Source organism: Sminthopsis crassicaudata, chromosome 2 (assembly GCF_048593235.1).
Source record: "Sminthopsis crassicaudata isolate SCR6 chromosome 2, ASM4859323v1, whole genome shotgun sequence".
Taxonomy (NCBI): Eukaryota; Metazoa; Chordata; class Mammalia; order Dasyuromorphia; family Dasyuridae; genus Sminthopsis; species Sminthopsis crassicaudata.
In genome coordinates this window covers 606,829,665-606,856,335 of record NC_133618.1, presented here as the reverse complement: position 1 = coordinate 606,856,335, position 26,671 = coordinate 606,829,665, and the positions used below count along the sequence as shown (strand labels likewise).

General features: G+C 38.0%; 1 protein-coding gene across 2 annotated transcripts in view; it reads left to right on the top strand.

The window, feature by feature from the left end:
- The window catches only part of MYOF (myoferlin), a 151,313-nt gene that overhangs the window by 74,145 nt on the left and 50,497 nt on the right, over positions 1 to 26,671 (top strand). The window contains exons 13-22 of one of the 2 annotated variants that reach the window (XM_074295889.1): positions 2,187 to 2,290; positions 3,335 to 3,403; positions 3,498 to 3,541; positions 6,375 to 6,457; positions 8,820 to 8,858; positions 14,726 to 14,850; positions 15,876 to 15,992; positions 20,086 to 20,263; positions 21,481 to 21,605; positions 24,701 to 24,807. In XM_074295889.1, coding sequence (XP_074151990.1) covers positions 2,187 to 2,290; positions 3,335 to 3,403; positions 3,498 to 3,541; positions 6,375 to 6,457; positions 8,820 to 8,858; positions 14,726 to 14,850; positions 15,876 to 15,992; positions 20,086 to 20,263; positions 21,481 to 21,605; positions 24,701 to 24,807 — 991 coding nt within the window. The remainder of the gene's footprint in view (positions 1 to 2,186; positions 2,291 to 3,334; positions 3,404 to 3,497; positions 3,542 to 6,374; positions 6,458 to 8,819; positions 8,859 to 14,725; positions 14,851 to 15,875; positions 15,993 to 20,085; positions 20,264 to 21,480; positions 21,606 to 24,700; positions 24,808 to 26,671) is intronic. The other variant, XM_074295890.1, reaches the window with a different exon arrangement.

Here is a 26,671-nt window from a genome sequence, read left to right as displayed (position 1 = left end):
AGTTAGTCACTGGAGAAGGATTCCACATTCAAAGTTCAAACTGTTTTACTAATGTTTGTAGACAGATTAAAGTTTGTATGATTCTTAGCTTTCTTCAATGCTTAATTTTTTTTTTCATATTTAAGTATTTCCTTTGGTTTCTGTGGAAGGGGGCCACATACTGCAAACCATTTTATATTTTGGAGGAGGGGGATTTCATGGGTTGCCATGGCCAAAAAAATTCACTGAAGGATAGACTTATCAGTAATGAGCCTCTTCTTATTTAGCTTAGGTGATCCTCAGAGAGTCAACCATCTGTTCCTGGGAGGACGCTCAAAGCCTTTCCATAATGGTTAGAGCCTGGCAATGTTTATTCAACTGGTATACCCTTCCAGAACTCAAGCCTGCCTCCATATCACAACGAGGCATCAGAATTAGACTTGTAACCAAATAATTCGATTGCACAGACAAATCTCTTTTCTCTTAAAATGTTCATGAAAACTAGAAAGAAGCAATATTGCTAATATAATTGAGCTTCTTCGTTGAAGCATGATAGAATATCTTTGAAGTCAGAAGAATCATTCCAAATCATGGCACTTGTAAATGTTTAACATAAAAATTCCCATTTATTTATTACTTAAATAACAGCAGCTAGAAGACTAGATCACCTTGTCAGCTTGCTTCCTGAAGAAGTATGGTTTGAGAAGAGAAAGTATCTCCCTTTCTATTCAATTTAGAGTTATAGCTCATCCTATAAAGGATAGGCGTGCACATCCATACCTTGGTAAAAGGACATTTGGCAACTCCTCAGGGTTTCCCAAGACTGGCCTCAGACAATTGATTGGGTTGGTTTTTGAACAAACCTGTAAAAGAGGATAAATGAGTAATTTGTTTGTTTGTTTGTTTTTTCTCAGTCATCCTTTAGCTTGTATCTTTCTAGAGTATCCCTCAAAGGAATTAATGGCAATTTATAGAGAGGCACAGAGGCAGAGTAGCTCCAAAAATACAACTAGAATTTGGAGAGGACACTATGGTCCCTGCTGTCATGGGTTATTCCCCTGAATAACCATATTCTAGCCTAAATAACCAAAGCCTATCTGCTCTAAACTTTAGAAGGGCTTTCTTAATTTAGGACAGTTCTATTTGGAGATTCTCAAATACATAAATTAAATGTTCTGTGATTGATAACTGTCTTGCTCTCTTTGATTTAGAGTTGTTCAGTCATGTCTGATCCACTGTGGTCCATAGCACACCCGGGCCTTATTTGTGGGGTTTTCTTGGCAAAGATACTGGAGTGGGTTGTCATTTCCTCTCCTTTTGTTAGAACCTTCCACTATGACCTATCCATCTTGGCTAATCCTGCACAGTAGAGCTCATAATTTCATTGAGATACACTAACCCCTTTGTCATGGCAAGGCAGTGATCCAGAAGAGGGTACATATATATATATAATTTCAAGCTAATTAAATTTGGTGGACTTTAAAACTTTTAAAGGCATTTATTATAAGTTTAAATAAACACTAATATAGGCATGCAAAAGAGGAACAAAATTGTACATGAAGCTTGTAGTATTTTTATTAGTGATTTTATTATATTGTATTTTTGAAGTTTTTAATTACTTTTTAAAAAATTTATGCTGCAATTATTTTCCAATATGCTGCTTTGTATATTTTTTAATATTTAATATATCATTGGTCTTGGACATTTCTAACAATTGACCCTAACTTCTTTTTTCCAATTGATACCTATAATTTATCATATTTTACTGAAGGTATTCTTATTATATAAACTTTAAGATTAGGAACATGCTAGAAATGGCTCTAATTAGAAGACAAGCAGATTGTCAAATTTTTAGTGTGTACATTTACTCCTCAGAAATTGGCAAATTAGGACTTGCTTTATTGTTTTATTGATTGTCTTTAGACTTAAGAAAGTGATAGGGAAGTATACATACGTGTGCATATGTATATATATGCGTGCATATATATATAAATATATAAAATAATGCATATTAAACTTAAAAGTATCTCTAGTCTATATTTTTCCCCTGGAGTGCCAAATATTAAACATTTACTAGTATTCTTTTGTATGTTTCCAACTCTTGCTGCTTCTAATAACAAATTCTCCATTCATTCAAAGCATATTTGTTAGTAATTTCTGGTTTTAAGATCCAAATTACTATCTCCTGTCTATCTTTTCATTTCTAGTGGATGATGCCTTCTCACAGACTGTCAAGGAAATATTTGGAGGTGATGTAGACAAGAAAAACTTAGTGGATCCATTTGTAGAAGTTTGTTTTGCTGGGAAAAAGGTATGTATGGCATAATGTGAATAAGGATGCTTATAGAAATGAAAACTTTACTACCTAAAACTGCTAGTTAAATATCAGTCAAAGTCACTGTTAAACTGAGCCCAGCAAGAGTATTCTGAATCTTGGCAGATTTACAAGTCTGTGCCCTTATGACTGGTTCATTTTTCAGTTATTTGGAAGATGGGCCAGGCTCCAGATAATCCCTCCCCCTCCCCTGCTCAGAACCTACACTTTCAGACTCCTCATCCCCAATCATCACAGCAGCCCCAGCAGTCATAAGGCTTCAGTGCAATTCAAAGAAATTCTTCCTTAGTTGGGAATCTCTATTGTAGGGAGAAATATAATCATTTCTTTTTGTTGCAAAGATCCCAAGAACTATAGGTAAGATCCTACCAAAACATAATATTATACCTGAAGTAAGTAAATTGTGGTGGAGAGGCTGGAAAGGTGAAGCTAGAAAGGAAAGTCTTGTCCTTTGACACATCTTGGCTATGTTGTAAACCTGGGCAAGGTCCCTGACCTCTTAATGTCCTACACATCTCTCAGTCTACAAATGGCAAGCAGGATGCAGATCTGCTTTGGTAGAAGGAATTCCTTCACAAAAGGTCCATATGCTGGTGAAATCACAGATCTAGTCCCTATTCCCTATGTTTTAAAGACCTGCCATCTCATTTCTTATTTTTTCTAGCAAGCTTAGACAGCTTAAACATTTGTAATTTCATGTATTGTTTTTCCTTGTTTTTTTTATTTCTCATGACTATCACATGATAAATCTGAGGGTTAAAAATCTATCAAGCAACACACCCAAGAAATGCTTGGCATAAAACAGTGATGTGGACCGATATAGACTATTTTTCATACTTGATAAAATTCTCAGTTACATAATATATAACTGGCAAATGAAGAAATGTCTGTACATATTATATTACTATAGTTCAGTGGAGCCAAATCTACAAAACAATGGCACCAAACAGTGGGTGCAATATTCTATCAGGGAAATTGTAAACTTGAATTAATGTTGCTTTACATTGGTAATTTTTTCAGGTTTCCACAGACATAATAGAGAAAAATGCAAATCCAGAGTGGAATCAAGTTGTCAGCCTTCAAATCAAGGTTGAGTATTTTTCATCTACTTGGAGAGAATTTTTTTAAGTATAAAAATTGCCTAATTTTAAATGACATCTTCTTTTCTAACTCTTTTTAACAGTTTCCTTCAGTGTGTGAAAAAATAAAGTTAACAGTGTATGACTGGTGAGTTAAAACTTCTGATTGGTTTCTATCTTAATCTAAAAAATTAATTTCAACTGAAGCTGTTCTTTCCTTTCCAAAATTTCCTAGAGAACTTTGTCTGGATCTTTTTTGGCTCCCATCACATCTAATCTAGTTATTCCCTTTACTACCCACCTCCTCTACTCCCAGGAGCATAAGCTCCATGAGTCCAGGAACTATTTAATTTTTGTATCTGTCTCCAACACCTGGCACAACTTTAGGCATATAATAGGCTCAATTTACTGACTGATTAATATTTATCTGTGTACATAAGTTCTTTGGACTATATCATTTAAAATATTTTTTATACTTTTATTCCCAATGCCTGCAGAGAGTGCTTTGTACATAATCAAGACAATAAATACAAGGAAGGGAGGGAGGAAGGGAAACTTTAATGGTACAGAAATTCATTGAGGGGCAATCTAATGCAATAAATAGAGAGCTGAGTTCTGAGTCATGTAAAGTTTGATTTTCTGCCACACTGGCTAAGTCACTTAACTTTTCGTTGTCTGTTGACATCTCTCTGAGATGTTGCATTGCCAGAAAAGGGCTGATTTGCATTGATAGAAGGAATTTTTTTCACTAAGAGTTTCCTAAATTGATGAAACCACATATGTGGATTTTACTTCTGCTCCTCTCCCCACCTAAAAAAAAAAAAAAGTGGAAACCCATCATGAAATAATGACAGGGTCTTGTTCTCATTTCTTAGCATACTCTACCTTACTTTCATTTCTAGCTTTATAAATATAACAATATAGCCCATAGCAATGTAGAAGTATAAGGGTGGGGTGGGGTGGGGTGGGGTGGGGTGGGGTGAGGAGAACCTCTCTGCCTATATCTTCAGATTTAGCTGTAAAAAGACTGGTTATCCCAGTTCTTTCTATTATAACAAACCTACTGTCTCCTGGGAACTGAGCCAAAAGGCAAGCTAGTCTTATGTAGCTAGACAAACAGCTAATTGAGACAATAGTGAGATGCTGCCCAATTGGGTATAATAAAGCTCCTTTGCTAGAAGTTCTGTTCACTACCTTGCAGTTAATTATTTTATTTCCCCAGCTTATGGTATGCTATCTTTGGAAAGACACACTCTCTATGCCCACCTGGAACTTTGCCAGTTGGGTGTGTCCAGGTTGGTGAGATAGAATGGATTCAATGTCCACACAAAATTTATAGTGAACGTATAGAAGGTGATTATGGACCAGAGAAATGCCTTTAGACAAAAATTCAATTTAACTCAATTCAATTCGATTCGATTCAACAACCATACCTGTTATTGCTTTCAAGGAGCATAAAATCTAATGAGAAAGAAAGATGGTATAAAAGATACGACAAATATAGACAAATGGGGTAAATGTAGGATAAGGTGTAATGCTAAAAGCAGTTAAAGATGAACCATTGCTTTCATGGGGGACAATCAGGGAAGGTTTTAAGGTAGAGGGGAAACCTGAGGAGAACCTTTGAAGAAAATGGGAGATTTCAGCAGGTAAGTAGACTGCCTGAGACAGAAGAGGGCAGAATATGAATAAGGCAAAAGAAAAGAGACTTGTGGAAGGAAAGAAGGAATGTGGAGTTATACTGCTAAGTGACAGAATACTGGAAAAGTAGGTTGCAGCCAGATTGTAGGGAGTCTTGTATACTAAGGTCAATTCTTTGAGGTTATAATCATTTTGTTCATGCAAGTTGGATCTGATTCTTTCTCATTCACCAAGGAAAGAGTTTATGTGAATGAATGGGACTATCAAAACTCCTTTGGGAACCCCCAGAAAGACATGTCACTAGATGGAAGATGGGAATTGTATGGAACTATGATGGTCAGCAGTTTCAGTGACTGACCATTACATAGAGTATGATTGCTGATTTTCCAAGATACCTAGGGGAGACACACAAAGCTCTCGAAGCCATCTCTGAGAAGATTTCCTGGTAGACCACGCTGTACTCAGAAATTCAAGCATGTCAAGGAAGACTGTGCCTTCTTCTCATGAGTGGGCCTTAGCTCACAGATGTAAGGGGATTATTGAGCTCACTCTAGTTGAATCATCCAATAATGCACATAATTCCCACATCATCCAACAAATCCAATAAAAATTCAACTTTAGAAAATTATGTAAAGACTAATGCATTTGACTCACTGCCCAAGGAGACAAAGCTTGAAATTCTTATTAATTTACAAACTCCTTGATGGCAGAGATTATTTCATCTTTTATCTTTGCATTTTCAGTGTCTATTATAAACCCCAAGCCCACAGTTGATTGCTTGATTTACCAATGATAGCTTCAAATGTAATGTTTTCTCTAAAATGTAATGTTCTCTGTTGAGGTTTTCCTGGGGTCTCTGGGAGCAGCCTTTGTTTCAGTTCAGTAATCACTATGAGTATAGCCAAAATGAGTCCAAATCCTTTACTATCTCTTTCAAAGTCTTGTCTCCTTTCCTGGAGCTTGGTTAGCTTTCTTAGAGGCTTATCCCTCTCTTTGGTTCCAAGAGTTTGAGCCCCTGCCTCCTTCTCTACCCTCTGAATCTCTCCGAATCCAAAAGTTTGTGCTTCAGCTTCCAGCCAGCACAAAGGTAGAAGATGGAATGAATCTGTCCCAGCCTCTGAGAGCTTCTAGTGCGCTTCTTGCTTATATGTCCCACACTGACATAGATCCTTAACAAAATTATATCACTAGGAAACCATTATTTGTTGTAGGATTAAATGAATGTTAAATTAGACTTAACCATTGTCTCTTCAACTCCACTTAATACCTTGTTTCAAGTTCTGGCCCATAACAAGCTTCTATCTGCACAAGACAAAATCCTAATCTCTTCTTTTTTTCAGGGATCGTCTTACCAAGAATGATGTAGTAGGAACCACCTATCTGTATCTCTCTAAAATTGCTGCATCAGGTGGGGAAGTTGAAGGTAAGTCACCCATTCTATGTTCAAGAAAGAAGATGTAAAGACTCTACACTAGAACATTTTGAAACAGACCATTATAGAAGGGCATCTAGGATTAAAAAACAGACATAATCAATCCAGCGCACCATTTGAGCAAGACTATGGTCTTGACTAAGCAATGCAGTTAATTCACAGATAATTACAGTAGCTTAAATCTTTTATGGGACTGAGTCTCCCACCCACTCTTTTTGTATGCCTTTTGATGGATCATTTCTCATTGAGGAGTCTTTCCAACTAACAGTTGGCAGCTATCCATGGGTGATAAGACATGAAAACATTGAACATAAAACAACTGTGTTATGGAGATGAAGCTTCATCTACTTCTGATTTTAACAAAGTTGTATTAAAAGAAGGGGTATATAATTAAGCCTGGGTCTACTAATGATAATAGGTTACATACCCATCTCTGTTTTGGGTATAGAGTTAACACTGGGTGCCAAACCCCTAGTTTCAAGTTGGGATTTTGAAACAAGGGTTTTAAAAAACAGATTATAAAGCAGAAGTGACCCATGATTCTTTAGTACTATTTTTCAAGATTGCATAGGACAGAAGTAGATTAACACAGCAAGAGAAAAGAGACAAAACCCTTAGATTCCTCAGATCTAAGATCCTTACTGTAGTAAGGACTGATAGGCAAGATTCCCAGATTATAGTTGCCAGGACCATTGAGAAAGTTAATAACCTTGTAAAACTTTTCCTTTCAAGACACTCATCTGTGGCCTTCTCTTATGACCCACATGGTTCATTAGTTTGTTCTCTCACTTTTAAATTGATTACTATTGTGAAAATAATGATGATCGACAATTATAATTAACTTTTATAGAACACATGAAGATTTACACAGTGCTTTACAAATACTATTGTGTTTGCTCTTCACAAGAATTCTGTAGGGTAGATACTATTATTATCTTCATTTTATAGACAAACAGGTTAGGGGAAGTTAAGGGAAGTTGCCTAGTCTGTGGCAGAATTCAAACACAGATCTTCCCAATTCCCACTTTAACACTTCATCCATTAAGCCACATAGCTGCCTCAATCCAGGTCTCCTGGATTTTTCCCGATTTGAGGTACTCTGAGGCTCTATTTTGTATTACACATCATATTGCAATAAGGACCAGGCAAGCCCATAGAGAGGAACAAAACTATGTTTGGGATCAAATATTACAGGATTATGGAAATGAGAGGCAGTATGCCATAGTAGGTAGAGACCCAGCCATGGGTTCAGAAAGAGTCAGCTTCAAGTTCTACCTTTGGTGCATCCTGGCTATGTGATTCTTAACAAATCACTGAATCTCTCAATGGTTGCAGAGAGCTTCTAAGACTAAAAGTCTCAGAATATCTACTAATTAGCATGAGGAGAAGGAATTTACTCTGTGATTTCCCTAGTTGGACACACTTTTTGAGTGCAGAAATAACTGTAGTAGACCATAAGACCAAATCCTAGATTCCTGACTTCAAAGCAGCCAAGCCTAGGTTAAAGGGTTTTTTAATAAAAATGTAAAGTATTATATCTGCCTCTTCCCCAACAGAAAACCCTGCAGGCTCCTGGTGGTCACTTCTTTCAGACATATTTTTAATAGGTTACATTTTTATTATAATTTTTGCATCCCTTGCACCTACTATAGTGTCTTACTCACAGTAAGAACTTTTTTTATAGCTTTTTTATTTACCAGATATATGCATGGGTAATTTTTCAGCATTGACCCTTGCAAAACCTTCTGTTCCAACTTTTCCCCTCCTTCCTCCCAACCCTTTGCCCAGATGGCAGGTAGACCAATACATGTTAAATGTGTTAAAGTATATGTTAAATACAATATATGTATACATATCCATACAGTTATTTTGCTGCACAAGAAGATTTAAAAATAAGGTAAAATTAACCTGAGAAGGAAATAAAAATGCAGGCAGACAAAAACAGAGGGATTGGGAATTCTATGTAGTGGTTCACACGCATTTCCCAGAGTTCTTTCGCTGAGTGTAGCTGGTTCTATTCATTATTGAACAAATGGAACTCATTTGGTTCATCTCATTGTTGAAGAGGGCCACATCCATCAGAATTGATCACAGATATATTTTTGATGCTAATTCAAAGTGGGAAATCTTGTGGGGGGAATTTTCAGGGGAGGGGGACAAAATCTTCTAAGTTTTTTTTTAAACCTTGTCGACCAGATTGGTATAAAACAGGATGGCCTTATTCTCTTTGGGGTCTGAATTTGAGTTAACTTAAGTGTTGCTAAACCATCCACTTAATAAATTAACTTCTCCAGTATTCCATAATACCTGTTTTTTCTCTTGTTGTTTAACCAGTCATATTTTTATAATATAGATTCTTCACCTTCGGGAGCTTATGCTGCGTCATACACAGGTTTCATGTTTTGTGACTTACGCCCTCCACTGCCCAGACTATCCTTCATTGTTTGGCACACAAAAATGCATTCATTTCTAAAATGGAGCATCACATTTTGCCCTTCTCCAAATGGTTTTGGCAGTGGAACCATCATTGTGTTACCCATGCATGATAGTGCTGCAGAGCTGAGCTTGGCAATGAACCTGCTTCTGCAATGCTGGACCCCCCCACAGTTCCCTTCTGAACCTTAGATGCTCCTCCTGCTGCTTGCCTGCCCTGTGATTGATCTCTCATGAGACTGTTTACTTGTTTTTATAACCCATGTTCTTTTTGTGCTCACTGGCTACGTAGATGTGGACACCAAGGTCAGTTGGTTCTAGAATTGGAAGTAACTTTTTTACTTAAGCCCAGGACATAGATTTCATTGATTTTTTCAATCTGGTTGTGTTTTAATGCTTGGCTACCCAAGTACAAAAATGTGTAATTTAACACAAGCAGACTTGACTAAATCAAAAGCAGAAAAATCTATCTGAATCCTCAGGTGTCAATATTTTAATAATTGGATTTGAAAAAATATTGGTCAGTGGTATTAATTAGTAACAATCATGTCAGGTGAAGAAAATTCTCCTTCCCCTCCATCATTCCTCCTTCTAGAAAGCCAGTAAAGGTGGACTCAGAATGGATAGAATTTCTTCCTTTCGTCTCAGAAGAAACATAGGAGAGAAGGCTCTGGTTGGCAGCTGTCTTGCTCACACACAATGCTCAGCCCTCTTGTCCAGAGCTGAACAGTGGTGGGCTCTGTGATTTTGTGCACAGTTATGGCCCACACGGATCAAATATTGGGCCATTTTAATTGATATAGAGGGTAGCTAGTAGTATAGTGGAAAGAGAACTGGCCCTGCATTAGGAAAACTCATCTTCCTTAGTTCAAATCTAGCTTCAGACTCTTACTAGCTATGTGATCCTGGGCAAGTCATTTAACCCTGTTTGCCTTAGTATCTGTAAAATGAACAGGAGAAGGAATGGCAAACCACTCCATTATCTTTGCCAAGAAAATCCAAAATGGGATCGCAAAGAGTAATATATAACTGAAAAATGACTGAATAACAATAATTAATATAAAAACTTTGAAGACTCATCAGATTTGCAATGGAAACTAAATGAACACCATAGGACTAAAATTCAAAATTTTATCTTTTCTAACCTGAATAAAAATTGGTCCTGAAAAAAAGCTAAAATTTTCCAGGGACAAAAATGAAGTACAAATATAGGATAAGGAAGAGCCACTATGGATTATATCAATAAACTTTTTTAAAATACAGGAAATACATTGTAGGAGACCACAGGATAAATATGAATCATCAATGTAAGATTATTGGGGAAATGCCAGACTAATATTTAGCTATATTAAAAAGAGTAGGCAAGGCCAAGGACAGGAATATGAACCTTCCTCTATATTTTGCAATCATCTCTCTATGAATAGAGTATTGTGTCCAGCTTTGGCCCCCAGGTTTTTAAAAAGAATGTAGAAGAAATGGCAAGGGTTCAGGAAAGACTAAGCAAAATTAGTTAATTAGTAGGACTAATAGTCTGAAGCCTAGGTCTCTAGTCAGTTCTCCCACTTACTGTGTGACCCTGAACAAGTCATTTACCTATGTAAGTGTCAGTTTTCTCATCTGTAAAATGAGGGGATCATATTCAATAATCCCCAAGATTCCTTCTAGCTATGACTAAATAACAGATCAATCATTGGGAAAATTTCCTGTAGCACTTATTTGCCCAAGATGAGACAACTATTAAGTGTTAATAATAGCTAACATTTATATAGCTCTCACTCTGCTAACTGCTTTACAGTTATCTCATTTGATCCCCACAACAACCCTACTATTATTATCCCCATTTTATAGATCAGAAAACTGAGACAAAAGTTAAGTGACTTGCCCAGAGTCACACAACTAATAAGTATTTGAAATTGGATTTAAATGTAGGTCTTCCTAATTCCAGGTCCACTGCTTTATTCAGAAGGCAGGCTATCAAACCAGGTGTAACATTTAATTCAATTTTAAAAATTGTTAAACATCTCATATGTGCAAGGTATTATGCTTTGTGCTGGGGATAGAAAGCAGAATTTTAATTCTTCTGGGAGAGAATCTATAAATCTGTATTAAGAGGCAATTTGAGAAAAGTTTGGGAGACTTAAGGTTATCTAACAAAGAGAAGACTGAGGGGTAATAATTACTATTGTATTAGATCTAACTGTTCAATATAATGTAAAGACAAAGTAACATTAGACCAAAAATTAACTCATTACCTGGCCCCAGAATAACGAATAATTTACCCACAACTGGAAAACCATCCCTTAAGTTATAGAGGGTAAGTTGCCTTAATAATAGAGAGAGTATCCACATTGATAAAATTAGGAATCCTGGAAATATTGTAGCTGTAAGACATATTTCTAGATGAGTATTTCCCTTTGAAGTTGTTGTTTTAGATCATGCATCTTATCCAACCAGGGTTAGCTCTTTCTTAACGCGAAATTCATCCCTTCAAAGTGAAAGCTTGACAATCAGTAAGAGATTTGGGAGAATGTGTAACAGGCTTTAAAGAGTTCCTAAGGAGCCCAAAGAGAAGTTTGTTCCAAAATATTTTGAGACCTAAAACCATCTTTAGAATAAGTGTATCACTTCCTAAGGAGACTGCTTTTAGGATTGCTTTGGATGTCAAAATCCCAGTTCCTTCTGGGCATGATTTGGTGTCTTTGATTCATAATTTCATCTTGCATGAAGTCCACAAAATAGCACATAGTGTGCTTAATAGATGCTTGATTGAATGGAATTGAACTGATAAAAAGAAAATAGCCTTTAGGAAGGAAAAATGAAGGAGAAAAATTTTTGGCCATCGGCTGGGTGATTAATTTGGAACAAACAAACAAACAAAAAAAAAATAGAAAATTCATGTGAAGTGTTTCTTTTCTTTCTAAAAAAAAAAGTCATTGAAAAAGACCTGGAATATTAATTCCCAGAGAAGGGAAAGGACAAGTATCTGTCCTTAGTGGTTTAAATATTTACTTGAGTGATACAAGGGAGGGCCTTACCCCAGATGAACAAAGAGGAAAAGTAGAATAGTGAGATGAAGAATAAACAGAGATGAGCGGTGTCACCCCAGATCTAGGCCCCGTTCTGGCATTAGGACAAATCACCTTCACTCTGAGATTAGGTTTCCCCTTCTTTAAGGTTGCTAGATGATCTCTAAAGTCCCCTGCAAATAGAGAAGTCTAGGTTTCTTTTTTATTATTTTATCATTTATTTTTATTATCAATAGTTTATTTTTCCAAATACATGTAAAGATAGTTTTCAACATTCATATTTGTAAGACTTTGTGTTCTAAATTTTTCTCCTTCTTTCTCTTACCTGCCCTCTCCCCAAGACAGCAAGGAATCTGATTTAAATACAATCCTTTTAAATGTATTTCAATATTTATCATTTTATAAAAAATATCAAACCAAAAGGGAAAAAAAACCATGAGAAAAACCAACCAAACAAAAAGGTGAAAATACTATGCTTTGATTCACATTCAGTCTCCACAGTCCTCTCTCGCTGGATGCAATTGGCATTTCCCATCCCAAGTCTATTGGAATTGCCTTGAATCATGTCATTATTGAGAAGCGCCATGTCCATTATGCTGATCATCACATAATCTTGTTACTATGTGTAGTATTCTCTTGGCTCTGCTTGCTTTACTCAGCATCAGTTCATTTAAGTCTCTCCAGGCATTTCTGAAGTCATCCTGCTCACCATTTCTTACAAAGCAATAATATTCCATAACCTTCATATACCATAACTTATTCAGCCATTCTCCAACTAACGGGCATTTTCAGGTCCTTGCCACTACAAAAAGGACTGCTATAAGCAGTTTTGCATGTGTAGGTCCTTTTCCCTTTTTAATGATCTCTTTGGGATATGGACCCAATAGTGGAGTCTACATTCCTTTAGGATTTGCTCCTTCCCCCATGCTCTCCACCCTCTTGTCATTATTGTTATTGTTGTTCTTCAGTTGTTTCAATTATATCCAACTCGGGGATACCATTTGGAGGTTTCCTAGCAAAGATACAGGCCATTTCCTTCTCCAGCTCATTTTATAAAGAACAGAGGCAAACAGGTTTAAGTGACTTGCCTCAGATCACACAGCTAGTAAGTGTCTGAGGCCAGGTTTGAACCTGAAGATGAATCTTCCTGACTCCATGCATTGTGCCATTATTATTAGTCTTTATTAGTATTTGTTTATTGTAAAGTAGGAAAAGAGAAATAGAGCCTCGTGGGTACTTACCCAGAAATCCTCCCTGCTTTATTCCATGTACTGCTGAGTACATCATGCCATTTATATTTTGGTAACAGATATATGCAATAGCGGTGGCTTTTCTCTTTAGTTTATTCTCATCTTTTACACTTATTTTTTGTCTTCAATGACTTCATTGTGTGTGTGTGTGTGTGTGTGTGTGTGTGTGTGTGTGTGTGTGTGTGTGTGTGTGATGAAAATCACTTTCTGATGAAACTGTGGCACATTAGGTAAATGTTACTCAGTAGCTAAATATATATGGTGAGGCGCTCTAAGCCATCACAAAGAGCTGCTTCTCCTCCCAATTCTTTCGTATCTCTTTTATCTTTCTTGTCTCTGCTTTCCTTCTGTCATTAGGATGATACACCCTGAGAATTTTCACCCTGGGTCTGGGAGTCTCTGCTCTCTGCCTCTACCCACAAAAGCCCCAGGCACAGTTAGGCTGCTGCAGAGTGAAATGGTCTACATAGTGTAACTCTCTATGATCTCAAACCCACAAAGGATTCATCAGCCTAGAACCCTGAATTCCCTAACTCTACCACCCAGCTATGGCTTCATAGTTAAGTCTCAGGGAGCTGCCTGAGGCACAAAAAGGGTCAACCCAGACATTGCTGACTATACTTGAAGACAAAAAGTCACAGAATCTTCATGAAAAGGCCTTAGAATTCCATCTGGGCCAACTTCCCATACAATATCTCTGATATGCTAGGGTGTCATCTAGCTTCTGATTGTACGTTTCCAGGTTCAGGGAGTTCATTAACTACTCAGGAGGCTGTTTGATTTTTTAACATTCTGAAAAGGAGCCAGATTCTACCTCTTTGCATCTAGAATCATTATTCTTAGTTTTGACCTCTGGATAGAAAATAAATCTACTCTTTGTCTCACATGGCAGACCTTCAGGTATTTGAAGTCAGTAGTCATGTCCTCATTTCCCCCAAGCCTTTAATGAAGCTATGAGGTTTGTCTGATATCCAGAAAAAACTATAATGGATGATGACATTTATGATGATTTTTAAAAGTTTTTTTTTCTAATCATAGAAAAAATCTTGTAAACTAATAGAATGGGTTACCATGTAAATCCATTAACCCTAAACAAGCAAGTTTTACACAATTGTAACTAACCACTTGTCTTTAAGTAACTGCTTAAGGCTGAATAATATTTCTTAGAAAAAAAAAATGTTCAACTTACTAAATTTCCTTACCAAATATAAATGTAATTATAGCTTTTGTTTAATGTCAGTGATATCTGTAATACAATACCATTTGTAAACTGGTAAAAATATGATAAAGAACAATTCTTCCACTTAAATGAAATTCATAGATCACAAAATTAGCACAATGTATGGGTAGCAAATAGAGACAATTGTTTAATTTATTGTTTTAGAGGAAATGGTAGCATCATTGTGAGTGCTTATAGTCTGCTTTAATGTAACTAATGCACCTGTGGAATAAAATAGTCTCACACCATTAACTAACAACTAACTTCCAGCAAAACCTAATAGATTAGAAATTCCAGTGCCTACGATCTAATGATAATGTTTGCTTCCCAGGGAAAACAGGAGAAACAGAAGTGGGCTTTGTACCAACATTTGGACCTTGTTATTTAAATCTTTATGGAAGTCCAAGAGAATACACTGGATTCCCAGATCCATATGATGACTTGAATTCTGGAAAGGTTGGTTTCTCAATTAAGTTAATGCTTTTAACAAATGGCAATGATATCTTACTATGACATAATCGCTATGACCAGAGTTGGTATTTAAGGGAAATTGGATAAAATGCAACTCAAATCCCACTTTGCCTCCCCCGCCCAATCCAGTCACCTAATTGGGTGGCGGGAGGGGGCAGGGGGAAGAACTCTTTTTTTCTGCCAAAGCATTCAGATTCTTACTGTAATTATTTAATGCATTTCCAGACTAGACACTGTTACTCCTACTGGTTTATTCCTTTCCTTTAAAGTACACACTTTCCAAATAGCCTCTTTTAGAATTCAAGTATCACTGAGAGGGATAAAACCAAATGATTGCCAACCATTTTTGTTTACATTGATTAAGTGCAATAATTCTTGTGCTCAATGTACTCACATTCTAATGGGGAGACAACAAATATATATTAAAAAAAAAAGCAACAGCTGAAAAGGTATATATGTATGTGGGGGGGGCAGGATATGAGCTTACCTGGTTCAGGGGCATGATAAAGTCATCCATCCAGGGTAGGACATGGTTTGAGGATCTGTGAGTTTCTGAGTTAATTTTATTTTGCAAAATAATGAGTTTCTGGAATCATGCAGTTCCCAGAAAGCAGCTGGGGTAGAAAAGGATGAGAATGTCCTTGAGTGCCCTCCTTAAATGGCAGAGAATAAGGAAAGAGCTCCCAGATGTTCATTTCTCACTCTCTCCAATCAGAAGTGAAGAGCAATTTTTGCAATGCCTCAAGATTCTTCTAGACTGTCTTAAGTTTTAATGTAAGGATAAGCTAGATTCCCTGGCTGTTCAAGTTCTTACCATCCTAGTCTGTTGAGTTTGGGACCTGAAGCTTTGTTTAAAAAAAAAAACCAAACCCCCCCCAAAACAAAACTAAGCCCCCTTTATATGGCAGGGTTTCAAGGCATGCAGAGAAGCTCAGGATGTTATGCACAAGCTTTTTATTGGCTTGTTTTCACATTAATAATCAGTAATAACATGTATCATTGCCTTTCAGGGTGAAGGAGTTGCTTATAGAGGTCGGATCCTGGTTGAACTGACTACTTTACTTGAGAAAACACCCCCTAACAAAAAAGTTGAAGCCATACCCAGTGATGACTTACTGGTTGTTGAGGTAACTTCTGGGGTCACTTATCATATTAATCAATTCAAATGCTCTTAATGTTTATACAAATTAGAGGATTGCTTACACTCAAGTTGTCTTTTTCTCTTATTTTATGTTAGATCAATAAATGCAACTGAGGGTTTCCTGGAAAATCAGGTCAGCATTATGTTTAGAAGGTGCTTTATATAGATCATAAAATTTGGACATCCCAGTAGTCTTTTGAGGTAGATCATTTAATGTCATTAATCCTCTTTTCTGAGTAAGAGAACTGAGGCTTAAAGAAATTAAATGATTTATTCAACATCACAGTAAGAAGGTGTTATTTCAATACTCTAGAGATCTATGACTTCATCTATTTGAATATTCTCTCCTTACCATCATAGATATTCTTTATAAATTGCTATGGCTAAAAAAAAAATGATTGGTAGTCACTCATTATCAATAGGCAATGAGCCTCCCCATATTAGCTAGATTGGTCTTTGGATGATGGACGTACATCCAGTCTAGTTGCATCTGGTCTTGAATCTCTTTGAGACATAGAACAGGATATTCTTGGAGGAATGTATACTCTCCCATTTTCCACATGCAGAATCTGAAGGTCTGAGATGACCAGGTTAGAAGCTGGATGAAGTGAAGGAACCAGTATTAAGAACAGGTCATGCCAGACTGGTCTCATTCTTGTAGAGAAGATAAAGAGATGATGGATTAGATGATAATACAATTAAATAGATTTAGATTAGGAGGCTGGATGCAGAGAAATAGTTCAGTATTAACGTGGTAGAAGGTCTGAAGTGAAGAGCCCCATTGGATGTCTTCTGCAATAGTGGGTTCAGTTTGGGGCACCATAATTTAGGAATGACATTAATGAACCTAAGAGAATCCAGAAGAGAACTATTAGGAGAGTCAAAGGCCTTGAATTCATGACATATGAGAACCAGTTGAGAGATTCTAGACATGTACAACCTGAAGAAGAAAAAACTTAATGGGGCTTGTCTGTATCTTCAACTATCTGAAAATTTGAGATGTAGAGGAGAGATTGAACTCATTATGTTTGGCTCTAGTGGACAGAACTAAGAATGTGAATAAAAATTGCAAAATAACTTTAGGTTTCTTATGAGGAAAAAATTTCTCAACTATTAGAATTGTCCTATAATAGAGTAGACTACATTGAAGATGATGGGTTCCTTCCCAATAGAGGTTTCAAAATAGAGGTTCAATGATCATTTTTCAGTTTTGTTATAATGTGTATTCTTTTCCTATGAGTTAAACTAAATGGCCTCTGCCATCTCTTCCCACTCTCAAAATTCTATGATTTCTCTGTGTGACTCATCCAAGCCAAGATCACACGGTAAGTGGTAAGTTTGGGACTTAATCTTTTCCACCTACTGAGCTTCTTCATTTTATATGAAGGATATGAAGGTCAAGATGACTACCAGGATTACTTAAGCCAAACTTCATCTATGATCTTTTTGGAACATGAGTAATTTCCCACTTAAACAATATAGGCAGAAATGGCCAAAATTAAACAACCAATGGAAATTTAAGTTCATCCCACTATTTGCCAGTAGAAGTATATTGCAACATATGACACATAAGAAAAATGTAGAACTGGATTTTTAAAATGGGCCTGTCACATGCTAAGAATGAGGTGTTAACTGATAGTTCTTGTTCTCCATTTGGATCCTCATAATATCAAAAAAATAAAGGAAGGAACTCAAGTCCTTAACATTGGGTGGTCCACGTGGGGTGATGTTATAGGAAGACAAGAACAAAGATAATACCAAAGTCACAAGTTTATATGGGTTACATATGAGAGAATCTGACTATTTGAGACTTGCTCTATTTTCTGAAGGCTCTGAAAGATCAGAGCCTTTTTTTTTAAACTGTGCTCCTTTTATTTTAAATAATATTTTTAAAAAATAAAATAAATAAAAATAATAATATTTTATATTTCCCAATATTATGAAAAGATAACTTTTCCTCGTTTATTTTTTTAAAGTTTTGTATTCCAAATTTTCTCCCTTCTTCCCTCACCTCTTTCTTTCTGAGATGGCAAGAAACTTGACATAGGTTATACATATTCATCATGAAAAACATTCCCATATTAGTCACGTTGTAAAAGAAGATGCAGAGCAAAAGAAAAAAAAAACCATGAAAAAAAAGAGAATCAGTTATGCTTCCTATCAAAACTTAACATTATACTAAAAAACCATGCGGTTTTTTCCAGTAATACTTGACAAAAGTTATTCTGGATAAAATCACAACTAGCCAGAAAATGGCCTTCACCAACAGTGAAATTTTACTGTGGCTACTCTCCCTTTAATTCATAAGATCATCCCAAGTCCTTGACACAGTAGTCTGGTCCTGGCTGCAAGGGAGACCATGCTCCTGAGGCACACCCACAGCCAAGCAGGTGGGCATGATCATGAATCACTTTACAGAGTCATTGAAGTGCTATGAGCTGGGAAAAGCCTGAGGGAAATCAGTCAGGAAATTCCTACTTGGGGTCAAATTGTTCTCACTGCATTCCACAGTGGAATGCGGTCTGTGGGTTTTCTGACTTAGGCTGCACCATGATACACAGACCAACCAAGAGACTGGGTGGAATTGAATAAATAGAATCCTGGGTGTAGATCTGGAGAGCTCAACTAGTCCAAATGCCCCATTTTACAGATGGAGAAAATGAAACCTAGGGAAAGTAAAGGACTTGCCCAAAATTACTTAAGTAGTTAGTAGCAAAGTTGGAACCTGAACCCATGCTCTGACTCCAAATCCAACATAGTTTCTTTTTTTTTTAATTCAAGCTTTTTATCTTCAAAACATATGCATGGATAATTTCAAATCCAACATACTTTCCAAAATAAAATCTTACCCAGACCAAGTGATGGTCTGTAAAGTCATGGCGGCACCTCTTTCAGGACTGTTGGCCATTGACGTGAGATCTTTCAATCCATTTAACTCATATACTTTGTCTTATTCTATCAAATGAGATATTGCATTTTGCAAACCTTAAAGCACTTAAATAAATGGCGATTTTCTCTCTTTTTCCTGTTACATTTTATATTGGCTGTCCAAAGCCACTCTGCCAGCACAAAAGCAAGTACTTGGATAATAGCTGAATGTACAGAACAAGTTGTTTCAGGCAGAGTTTCCAAACAGCTACTAGATGATATTGGACGTAAGCCAGCACCAATAAAAGTATGCCGAAGAAATACCTAGCACATGGTGAAGGCTGACTTCAAAAAGCCCATGCAGCTGTAGAGTACTGGGGGGAGAGCCTGGGGGAACTGGCAGAAGGAGCCATTAGGCAGGACATGCAGTCAGCAGATGTGGTGGGGATCTTCCTGAGCATGGGGCAGAATCCAAGAGGCAAGGCTGGCAACATGGCCCTTGTCTGTATGTTACTATTGCAAACCCCAAAGAATAGTTTTCATGTGTGCATTAGTGTGGAGAGGGCTGTTGGACAGTGTTGATTCAGCTATGCCAAAAGATACTAAACATGATCAACGATATGAGAGTATAATGAATCAGTAAGCATTTATTAAGTGCCTACTAGGTAATATGCTAGAATAAACAGATGAATGAAACAATTCCTCCCCTCAAGAAACTTCTCATCACTTGGGAGCCTTCACTGTATAAGGTAAAGACAACTTGTCCCAGAGCCAGGAGCTCAGGCTTCAAATATCGCCTCTGCTCTTAGCTGTCACCTGTAAGCAAATCATTTAATTCTCTTCAGTTCATATAAACAGCTTCAGTTTTTTCATCCATAAAATAGGGGAATTCACAAGATGATCTTAGTATTATCATTTAGAGTTGAAAGAAATCCCGTCTCAATCTCCTCGTTCTACAGATGAGCCAAAGGAGACCTAGCAGGGTTAAAGGGACAAAGCCACACAGGTAATCAGCATTGAGCCCATGACTAAAACTCAGTTCCTACTTCAAGTTCAAAACTCTTTCCACTGTCCCATGCAGAGGGAGTTGGGTTAGGTAACCTCATATGTCTCTTCTAGTTTAAAATCCAAAATTGCTTTTATCAGTTAGAAATTTACTTGCAAGAGAAAAGGTTACTCAATAATGTTTTTTCTCCTGTTGTAACCCATAGAAATATCAGCGCCGGCGAAAGTATAGCCTGGCTGCAGTATTTCACTCTGCGACCATGCTGCAGGACATTGGAGAGGCTATTCAGTTTGAAGTAAGCATTGGCAATTATGGCAATAAGTTTGATGCTACCTGCAAGCCTTTGGCGTCAACAACTCAATATAGTCGGGCTGTGTTTGATGGTAAGAAAGATTGTCATCATTCACGGAATTTGAGTCTTTTACTGGTTACTTATGAGGAGAGAGTATGACATATAGCTTCAGCTTCTCTATAGGGCCTTGAAAATAGTAGTCTTTAGATTAAAAATATATTGAGTGAATAAAAGAATGAATGAAAGACTTTTTACTTCCCCTTTAGTATTTTTGGGGGTAAATAGTCTAAAAATAATAGTGAGGCACAATAAACAGGAATCCTCCACCCCTTCCTGCATAGCATTCTTCTTAGGTTCGTAACATTCTGAGCTGAATAGTGGGGAACAAAAGGTGAGTAAGATTAAAAAAATCTGAGGCAGATTATGCCCCAAACTTATCCATATGTCTGTCCCTCCTGACATATCCTCCTGCTTTCTCAGCCTGGGCAGGGTGATTTTCTACAAATGTATGGATTTCTCCCCTATCTCATTCCTGTGCGGGGAATGGGGAGGAGGGAATGGAGACAATTGTATACACATTACTTTTCTGAAAATTTAGAATCCACTTTAGCCTAGTTCGTGACTTACTGTACTTTGGAAAGCTTCAGTGAAAGACTAGAACAAGATGTAAAAGCAAAACAGACCCGAAGCTTAAAATGTACCATTGTATTATTGAGATTTTACAAGCAGGGAAAAAAAACCAGAAGTGGAAATTTCTGTTATTTTTCTTTTTGAAGCTATTATTTTGGCAAATTTGTCAATTAGCCTTAATCCTAGAGAAATGACTGTGAAGTTGAGTAATTCACCCAAAGACCACATAACTAGTATAACTCAAAGGCTGGACTTTGAACCTCGACCTTCCAGATTCCTGGAATGCTGTCCTTCTAATCATGACATCATGCTGTCTTACTATACTTCATAAGGCAGAGAAAATGGGCAAAGATATTATTATATAATGGACAAAGATATATTGTGATAAGACAGCCAATAAATTATATAATTATTATACAATATTCTATAATACAACATAATCCAATTACACACATTTTTGACAAGAGTTAAAACAAAAAGGAATTCTGGCTAGCCCCCAACTAAATAAAATATTAAGTGCACTACAATGCCTCATTCTCTGAGCATTCTGGTTAATCATTATGTTATCCTAGCAAACCCAGTGCTAAGTGGTTAGGAGCCTCATCTAAAAGATTAGTTTATAATAAAATAATATTTCAAGTTTAAACATAATGCTGATCTATGAATGTTCTATACTAGGGAATTTCTATTATTATTTGCCATGGGCCCAGACAAAGCCAGTGGTGACTCTGACTTCTTATTGGGAAGATATTAGTCACAGATTGGATGCAGTGAACATTCTTCTAGTCATGGCAGAACGGTTGGTAAGTCATTCCAAATATCTTATTCTCATCTCCATCCCTCTTTTTATCCTCTGCTGTCTTCTAGAGATTTAACAAAGATCATATCTAAAGCAAAAAAGAAGAGAATAATCAATCAATCTGCATTCACTTATTAAATATTTGATATGTGCCAAGCAGTATGTCAAGCACTAGGGATACAGTCAAAAAAGCAAAACTAGACCCTGCCCTCACAGAGCTTGTATTCTAATTGAACAGGCAACATGTACATTAGTAGATATATACGGAGAGGATATAAGGTAACTTTAGACGAGCAGGCCCTGGGACTTGGGTAGGGGTGTCTGTAATGAGGGCTAGGAAGGTTATATGCATATGGTGGGTTGTTTGATGCTAGGGAAGTAAGGCTTCATACCAGAGAGAAAAATCCCTCTGAACAAAAGGCTGAACTCTGATTTCACTTCCTTTTGTAGTGAAGCCTTCCTCATTAAGAGACTGGGACTTCCTTTGGTGGAAATGCTATTATCTCATTTTTTATGTTCAGTTGGGGCTGTGGCGGGCGGCGGTACAGGGAGCTGTTTGGAGCAATGGGGAAAATTGCATGTCCAGACCCTTCTGCACAAGCCAAAGACACTAAGGCTATTTCTACAAGATGGCATTCTGGGGATAGACTTGTTCTGTTCTTAGCAGTTTTATCCCCTTGTTAGATTGGTCTTTCACTAAAGACCTATTCTGATACTTCATGTTGGAGGGAAAGTGACCCTACATTCACCCAGACCATGCCAGAGGAGCATGAGCTCTGACAAATCCTTCCACGCTGGAAAGGCTTTGAATGTGGGCCTGGGCACAAATGTCTGTCTGTGCTCAGAGGTCCTATCTAGCCAAGGGCTCGAAGGATGCACGTTTTAGATCACAGGAGCTGATGGGAAGCGCTCACTAAGGCGAGCAGGGGCTGTGAGCTAATGTCATTGAAGGAAGTGACAATCGGGGAATATCTTTGCTAAGGTCCAGGTTAGCAGTACCAGGGCTCAGTAGGCCAGGTGGATCTAGAGACTCGAAAGCTCCATCAGGACAGAGCAGCTGCTTCAGGAAGGTCATAGATACAGATACAGAACTTAGGGAGCATCTAGTCCCAGCTATCATCTTACACATGAGGTACACATGAGGTACCTGAGGTAAGGAAGGCTTGGAAGGTGAATAACGTGGTCGTGTGCGGCAGGAGGAAGGGTTAGACCCAAATCCTGCTGCCTTCCTGGCTGAGAGGAGCTTGGCTAGCTGGTGGGAAACTGGCTCTGGACAGTTACTGGGGGCCTGAAGACAAAAATGAACCGTGCCTGCCCTCAGGAAGCTTATATTCTATTGTAATAAAAGAACTCTATATATGCATGTATAAGTATATACAAAAAAATAGATGAAGTAAATACAAGGAATTGGGGGAAGAAGCAGAAATGGCCTCATGGAGGAAGTGGCTTTTTAGCTTTGCTGATTCTGAGAAATGGAAGTGAGCATTTCAGGCCCATAATCGAGAGGGTCTCCCGGGAGGGGTGGGGTACAGATCATACCACTGGGAAGGCTGGTACCACACGCTGGAGGGACATCCAGAGTCACTTACCAGTGCATGTCAGAGACCTGGCCGTGGAGCCTGGACTTTGGGAGTCTGTCTTTGCAAGGACACATGATGGCGAGGTAGGGGCCCTGCAGCAGGGCCTGCAGGACACAGCAAGCCTCTGGGCAGGGAGCAGTTCCTGGGAGAGAAGTGCTCGCTCCAGAACTCATAGGCTCTCCCATCCTTTCTCTCTTGTGTTCACACATGAGGAAGCTGAGGTCTAGGAGAGGTTAAGCAGTTTACCCAAATTCATGTAGCTCATGGGGTGCAGAAAGGGCATGTAACCCAGGCCTGCTTTAAGCCAGGAGATCGAGAGTGACATCGCCTCTCTGCTTGGAGTTCCAAGGCTAAGCCTACAAAATCAGTCAGCTCTGAAGGAATTGCTTTAAGATGTAAAAACAATGATTGTTAGTAGTTAGTAATAGGTGGAAGTAGTTTTATCATGAGGAGGAAGGCCAAAAGGGGAATTGGTTAGAATTGTGACTCTGAGTTAGGCATATGGAGAGCTTTTTATTTTTTATAGCCTGCCTTGGCTGGGTGGGCCCAAGGCCTGGGTGGGGCCCAGTCTGCCATGGGTTTAAGAGGAACCAGTTGCAGTGCCACCAGAGCCAGGCTGATCGTTACCTTGCTTTGTAGAGAGCATGGACTCTGTCTACAAGCTCAGTGACTCCAGCCATGGGATCCCTTCCACTGGCATTTTTGGCACTTTCTTGTTTTGGTGACTCTGTGGGAGAGCTTCCCTTCTCCCTTCGCTTCACGTTTGTGGATGGCCCTTACTCAGGCAGTGAGAGTCAGAGTGAATCATCCAGGGACAGAAAAGCAGGGGTGCAGGCCTCTCCTCTGGGACTGGAGCCAGGCCAAGTTCTGGCCCTGACGGGAATAAAAAAATGGCCTGGAGATACTGCTGTGAAGAGAGCTGGGGCAGCTGCTGTTCAGGGCCTGAGGGTATCTAAGGCTCCAGGACTGTGGGATGGAAACTGCCCCCCTTGTAGCCCAGCCACAGTTAACCTAAGTCTCTGCTTGGAGTGTCAAGGTTGCAAAATGGGTCAGCTCTACAGGAACTGCCTTAAGATGTAAAAACAGTGATTTTTAGAATTGATATTAGAAAGTTTCTCATGGTTGAGAGGCCATTTCAGACCATCAAAAGCAATAAACCAACATTTGTTAGCATGTGCCTATTATATGGCAAGCACAGAGCCAGGTGTTGGGTTTACAAAGACAAGAATGAAACTGTCTCTTCCCTCAAAAAGCTTTAAAAAAAAAAAAAAAAAAAAAGGATTTTAAAGAAAGAAATTAGCAGTAACCGACATGTGTGTGTGTGTGTTCTAAATGCACATCTACCTGGATTTCTTCTATTAAATATTTTCACCATTTATGGATTATAAATAACTTAAAAGGAGGTAAGGGGAGGAATTGGGAAAGACGAAAGAGGTCTTGGAAGACAAATTTAAGAATTTTCTGACCATTTTTCATTATTCTTATTCACTTTCCCCTGTTCCCTATCCTCGAATTTTAGCACTTAAACTTAGAGAATTTGAAATCAGGAATTCAAGCCAAAATTCCTGGGAACCGTTTGGCAGAAATGTGGCTGAAGTTGATTGATGAACTTGTAGAAGACACAAGGTAAACTCATCTTCTAGACTTCTTAGCTGAGCCTATAGGAAATACTTTCCCTTTGCCTTCTTCTTCCCCTTCCCCTGTTTTGCATATGAGGAAACTGAGGCAGAGATTAAAATGGCCTGCCTAAAGTCACACAGCCAATGGAAGAATCTCGATTTCAAGCCAGATTTCCTGATTTCCACTTAATAAGTTCAGAGCCTCTAGAACTGTTGTCTTAAAATAATAATATCAAATAAAATAATATATATATATTATAATATATATAAAATAATAAAATAAAATAATAATATCAAAAAAAGCCCCACTGGAAAGGGAGTGGCGACCATTGAACAAATACTAGGAAATCTCCAGATTCTGCCTTTGTGCTAAGTGGCCTAAGGAAGCTATGGTCAGCCCCACCCAGAATGCCCAATTTATGTAATCTGCCCAATTCAGCCCATCCACTTCCACCGCTGGTTATGAGGGAGGCTTCATTCTTGTGTGTGGGTAGCAGGGACAGAGAGACACGAGGCCTTTCTCTCCCCAGTCCCCTTCACAAACCCACACTGATGACTGGTCAGATTTAAGCAAAATGGCTTTCTGTTTCCATGGAAGTGAGGATTAAGAGAAGGGGCAGACTTTCCTCTCTCCCTCCCCTCTTTTTTTAATTGAACAATTTTCCTAAATTTGCAAATGCACTGAAACCCAAACTATTTAATTTGTAGTTTTATTAAATGCCTTATGACTTCTATCTCCATTAGGAAGCCTAGTTGCTTTTTGATGAGTGGGCCAGTCATAGATTATAACTAAAGAAATTTCTGAGATCTTGAGGATTTTGACATTCAAGAAAAATGGAACTTGTTCCATACCCAGGCTAAGAATTCTCTACCAAACTAGTAGTTGACTGGAATTCAGGGAAAGATTATTTATACCAAACAACCAGAACTAGCCAAATTTTATTTTCCCTGAAGCCTGTTGAAAAGCCCAGGAATTTCCCTGCATCCTTGTGCCCCCTGGTGGCGTAGCTTGTTTGGACAAATCAGCTTGAACAATGAAGGAAATTTGTATTTAATTCTTTGTAGATTTGTAGCAGTGTTTGAACCATTGGGTTGGAGTTGAGAAGTAGGGTCATGTGCCCACTTTCATTTTAAATGCTCATTTCAATGATTGAAACCTTCAAAACTTTGGGCAAAAATCACTGAGATGATATCATCAGACCCATATTTTATAACTGTTCCCCTTTAAAATTGTAGAAGGTAGGGGTTTGTTAAAAAGTAACATGATATAGTAAACAGACTCAGGAAGAGTCAGTTCAAATCCTGCCTTTGACACACAGCAGCCTTGTGACTCTAGGCAAGCTATTTTATCTCTGTGGCTCAAGAAACTGCTTAGGACCTACTAAACCAGGTATTTATTAAGCTGCCCCTATGTCCAGGTACATGGGAGAGGATGGGATCTGTGTTAGGAGTCCTCCAAGCTGGTGAGATCAGGTATTGTATTTGATAAACAAAACATGTCACACAGCTTCTCCATTCCAGTTTATGATTGTGATATTTAAAACATATGTGATCTATTTCTACCATGTTTAACATATATTGCACTACTTGCCATCTAGGGGAGGGGATAAGGGAAAGGGGGAAAAATTGGAACACAAGGTTTTGCAAGGGCTAATGTTGAAGAGTTGTCCATGCATATGTTTTGAAAAATAAAAAGCTTTAATAAAGAAAAATATTTAGGTGAAAAAAAATTCTTAGTTTAGGGACATTTTCAGTCATTTTTGGTCATGTCCAACCCTTTGTGATGCCATATTTGAGAGTTTTTAAGCACAGATACTGGAGGGGCATTGCTGTTTCCTTCTCTAGTTCATTAACAAGTGAGGAAACTGAGG